The sequence below is a fragment of the Camponotus floridanus genome, unplaced genomic scaffold (genome assembly GCF_003227725.1).
Source record: "Camponotus floridanus strain SB8 unplaced genomic scaffold, Cflo_v7.5 scaffold165, whole genome shotgun sequence".
NCBI lineage: Eukaryota > Metazoa > Arthropoda > Insecta > Hymenoptera > Formicidae > Camponotus > Camponotus floridanus.
Window position 1 is genome coordinate 15,134 of NW_020229287.1, and position 5,263 is coordinate 20,396.

At 25.4% G+C, this 5,263-nt stretch overlaps 1 protein-coding gene across 1 annotated transcript; it reads right to left on the minus strand.

Annotated features, from left to right (window-relative positions):
• Window positions 1–896: 896 nt before the first annotated feature.
• Window positions 897–4,943, minus strand: LOC105254812 (pinin). Its single transcript, XM_011263725.3, has 5 exons — window positions 4,672–4,943; window positions 4,128–4,320; window positions 1,714–1,887; window positions 1,351–1,645; window positions 897–1,225 (listed from the first exon to the last, which is right to left on the minus strand). Exons 1-5 carry the CDS (start codon window positions 4,824–4,826, stop codon window positions 918–920), a joined length of 1,125 nt encoding a protein of 374 aa, XP_011262027.1. The 5' UTR covers window positions 4,827–4,943; the 3' UTR covers window positions 897–917.
• Between the last annotated feature and the right edge of the window lie 320 nt (window positions 4,944–5,263).

A 5,263-nucleotide genomic window follows, 5' to 3' on the forward strand; every position in this document is an offset into this window, starting at 1 on the left:
GATCTAAATGAAAATTATGTAAAAATTATCTTCAATTTATTTAAATAATATAGATGCACTTTCGATTTTACGACTAAAGATATTAAGCGACGTCGTATGTACAAAGAACTGAATCATCCAACGTTACTGCTTTCGACATATCGAGGCATCACTAAAAGTAGCTTACCTGGAATTTTATGTCAAATAAATTTTCGACTAAAATACTTCAGAAACTAAAACTATAATAAAATACCCAATTACAACACTTTTCTAATATAATGTAGATACAAGCTTTCCATTGCAGCCAATTAATAATAATAATAATGTTAATTGGGATAATAATGACTATAAGTAAAAGAGAGAAAGTGTGTTTATGTGTGTGTGTATGTGTGTGTACGTCCGCATGTGTGTACGTGTCTGTGCGTTTTATCATGTGTATCAGCTCATCACAGGCGTCCCATATAAGCGTCCGCGTCTAATAGTGCTGTTTGAAATTTTTTTTATTTTCGATAATTGTTAAATTCTATTTATTAAGTTTTTTGTATATAATTTATTCTATATCATATAATCTATACTATTTTAATCTATATTAATCTATATTATATAATCTATATTAAATACGAGAGAGATCTATATTAAATACTTAAAATTATTTTATATTTCAATATTGTGAAAACAAAATTATAACTTCTTATTTCTATAATGTTATAATTCAATATGACTATAACAATAGATTAGGAGTTATAAAAACTGGATATACAGGTCCATAATGGTAATAAAATAACAAATTTTTGATCTTTTAAATATTATTTTTAATTATTCAAGCATAAAATAATACTTGAAGATATGAAGATGCAACATTTAATATGAAAATCATCATTTTATTATTGAATCATTCAATAGTATATTGAATTTTTTTTTCATAGAAAATTTTTATACTACCCATTATTTTCATCTGATTGAACTTGGTTTAATTGTATCTCTTCTTTTTTCTCCATATCATTATCATCAAAATTTTCATTTATTATAGATTGTATCGAGACATCAGCATTATCAATGATTGCAGCTTCAATAAGTTCTGGATTAGGATCTCGATTTTCTTCACCTTCTTCTATCGAGCGCGAAGTTTCTACTATATGTAAAGATGTAGACGCTTCAAAATTTTGTGAGTTTTTACCTAATCCTATCTGCATCTCTATTAAATTTAATTCTTCTATCAATGCTTTTTCCCTTCTTTCAATTTCCTCTAAAATATAACAAAAGAATACATAAGATGTATAGAAAAAAAGTTTATAAGATATAATACAAAATTTTAACATAGGTATATAAATATAAATATAAATTTACAATAATATTTGTGTAAATACTAACCATAAAGTTCTTTTGTGGATTGCACTAATAATATATCTGTCTGTGGATGTTTGCGCTTTGGTATATAATAAATGGAAGGTTGTGCACGTGTTTTTATAAATGAAGCAAGAGATAACTGTGCATTGCGCCAATCCTGAAACTGCCGACTACGTGCAAGTTTTGCTTCCAATGCTCGTACTTCAGCTAATTGTCGTTTCCGTGACAAAAACAATTGTTGCCTTTCTCTTCGTAGCTCTTCTTTTTCTCGTTTTCTAGCTTCTTCTACTCTGGCCTCAACTTCTGCTTTTTTATCTTCCTATTAATAATATAAAATGCAATATTTGATAATGTAAATTTCTAAATACATCTAAACACTAATTTTACCTTTGCCTTAAGTTTGGTCTCTTCTTGTCTAAACTTTTGTAAAGTACCCAAAAGTGCACCAAACATACGTTTATTTCTTTGTCGACTACGTTCATCTGTTCTTTCCCGTCTGATAACTTCCTGACGTGAAGGAATTTCTCGAGGAGTAGCTATTACTCTGGATGATACAGCAGGCTTAATAAATATTAAAATACATATTAGATTATATTTAATTCTATATATATATATGTGTGTGTGTGTGTGTGTGTGTGTGTGTGTGTGTGTGTGTGTGTGTGTGTGTGTGTATGTAAAAGAAAATATAAGATAGTATGGAATAGATAATAGAAAATATATATGCAATATATATATATATCAAAATATTCTAAAAGTTTTTAAAGTTATAAGTTTTTGAAATCATTCCTCTTATATGATTTTTCTTATATAAAACTTTAATTAATTATTAATTATTCAAAGAGTTTTTAATAATTTAAGAAACTTTAAAATTTTTTATATTATATATTTCTGACAATTTCTCAAATAATTTAAAGTTTTCTCACAATAACATCTATTTCATATTAATTGTGAAGACTATAATTTTATTATTTAATTATATTATTAAAATTTTTTCATTATATTCTTAATTCTTTAAAGTAAAGCTGTAGAAAATAAAAATTAAATAAATTAAAAAACTAAACAATTAAAAAATAAAAACTAAGTAAATTAAACAATTAAAAAATAAAAACTAAGTAAATTTTAAACTAAAATTACAGAAAATGAAATCTAAGTAAACTTAAAAAGTTTGAATCTACTATTATAATTTTATTACATGCCATAACTTTATATGCTATATTTTATCTGCTATAACTTTATAATACTAATCAAAAATTACACCAAAAAATTAAAAAGAATTTATTATATTTAAATGTATATGGAAGGACCTAGCAAGAAATGTTTTTGTACACTTTTATTTGTTCTTTGACATCTTTCCTTATTGTTGATTGTTTTTATAATTTATTTTATTTTCACATAATAATTAAACCGATTAAGATTTATAGACTTGTAAAAATTTGTCAATTTGTTTAATAGGACTTTTTTTATCAATCCTAGTTTTTATAATTTTATCAACAACATTCTTCGATGAGAATTGATAATAAATAATATATTGAAACAAATTAAAATCATATACACATTGATATTGTTATTTACAAATCAAAATCTTCTAATATATCTTTAAATTTATTTTGAAGAACAAGTTAAAAAATTATTTATATTGTCACTGAAAAAGTAAGAACCAATTACAAATACAATTATTGATAATTTTATATGAAATTCCAATGAAATTCTAGCGATATTGATAATCAACTTGTCAAAACTCGTTATAACTTATAAATAGATTTAAAAAAAAATGACAAAAAGAAATAGTACTGGAATATTAAATTGTTTTGAAGAAATATCAAAAATTGCATGCATATGTTTCAAAAATCTGTGGAAATATTTTAAACATTAAAATCAATTAAATTTTCTTAAATTGAATCATGTATTTTTTAAGTGTATGACTGATTCTTTTCATTATATTTAAAAATATGATATTTAAAAAATATCTCGAATTTGTTTAGTTCACTCTTTTTTAGTATTTGTTATTAAAATAAACTAAAATCTAAACATAATTTTATGATAAATATTTATATATTAATATATTGTCTTAAACAATATATATTTGAAGTTTTTTATAAGATAATATAAGCTAATATAAGTTAAATCTCTACAAGAAAGACTTAGTAGTGTTAATCAAAAGATCTAAGCGAATATTTTATACATCTAGGAAAAGAAAAAAATCCAAAAATCTCATGTGAAATCAAAAAATTTCACATGGAACAATTCTTATAAGCAAGCCATTATGATATAATAGTTATATGACTATATTCATTGCTATATTTAAATCAACATCTTCAAGAAGTTCTGCTAATAAGTTTATGAAGAAATAATAATGTATTTGTTAATATTCTTTAAAAAAATATACACATACACATACACATGTCCTTCTTCCCATGTACAATCTTTTTTATGTATATAATTTTTGTGTAATATATATATATATATATATATATATATATATATATATATATAGACACCCTGTGTATATGTGTGTATATATATTATTAATTAGATACATGTTTATTAGTGATATATTTTAACAATTACTTGTATAAAACTCAATTAATTCACAATTACTTATACAAAAACTAAATTATGAAAAATGTTGAAAACATGTGTTTGCATTTATAGATTTCTTCATAATCTCGTGTTATTATTTAATATAAAATTATCCTTATAATAATAAGATTTTTTTTACATTAGATGTAAACATTTCTATTAAAAAATAGTAATTACATACAAGTATAAAGTATTAGTAATTATTTTCAAAAATAAATTACCTTAATAATGCTATCATCTTCATCGGCACTATCGTCAGCATTAGAGGGAACTCGTGCGCTTAATCTACTGAAAACTGTTTTTGGCTCTACATTGGAACTTTGCCATCGTCTTTTGCTTCCAGGTAATTCATTATTCACAAAATCTGTTACAGCTCGTCGACGATCTTCTTGTAATGGTCGTTTTTGAGATATTCTAAAGGAAAGTGAAATAATTCATACAAAAGTACATATAAAGATATACGAATACATAATATATTATGTATGTACAAGTTAAATTTGGTAAATAAGTATATGGAATTAATCAATATAATTAATGTAAATATATGATGTGAATGTACCAGAAGTAATTTAAAGTAATTTAAATGTTGTAAATACGAAAATCATTCGATTAGTTAAAAAAATGTTATACATAACTGCACAAAATAATCTATAAGCTTTTAAAAAATATTTAGAGTTATCGCACTTAAAAGCACTTTAAATGTGCTTGATTTTACGTGACTGCATTTAGAGAATAAATGAAGATTATTTTTGAATTAAATATAACCTAGATGGTTGCAGCGGACCACTTTCGCCGTCAGGGAGATCTCGTCCGAGAATTTTACGAATATTGCGATCCAGACCGCGAAGTCCATCGCGAGCAGCTTCCAATTGAGCTTCTATTCTTTCGGCTCCCCATATTTCTAAATCCAATTTCCTCATTTAAAAATTCTTTGTTTATACACTGACAATTCAAACAATTAATCCTTTAAATTGCTTTTTAGCGAATTAACTGCGTTTAACTGCGTATATATTCACTGTGCGAATAATAATAATATTGTCAAACGAAATTACCATAGACATATAAAATATATAGAGATGGAACAATATTCTTAGAGACGCTAGAGTGAATAAAAGGAGAGAGTGTCGTCACCGACGAGATGGGAGCTTTCGGGAGCGTCCCGTTTGACCACGCTGCGATTGACCACAGCCAATTATATTGACCTGTGCCTAGGGTAACCAGCAACGATTAACCAATCAGAGAGTCCTATTTTGAATTGGCCAATTGGCGACGTGGTCAATCGGGTGCCACCCGAGCTTTCTAGAGAACCTCTAGGAGAGAGAATGGACAACTGATCAAGCTTTTTCATGATTGGCTA

Excerpts from the sequence above, each read along its gene's own strand:
- LOC105254812 (XM_011263725.3), bottom strand. The coding sequence starts at position 4,826 with ATGAGGAAATTGGATTTAGAAATATGGGGAGCCGAAAGAATAGAAGCT. Across the intron at positions 1,888-4,127 it reads AAGATGATAGCATTATTAAG|CCTGCTGTATCATCCAGAGT; the intron begins GTAATTTATTTT and ends ATATTTATTAAG. Across the intron at positions 1,226-1,350 it reads ATCCACAAAAGAACTTTATG|AGGAAATTGAAAGAAGGGAA; the intron begins GTTAGTATTTAC and ends GTTATATTTTAG.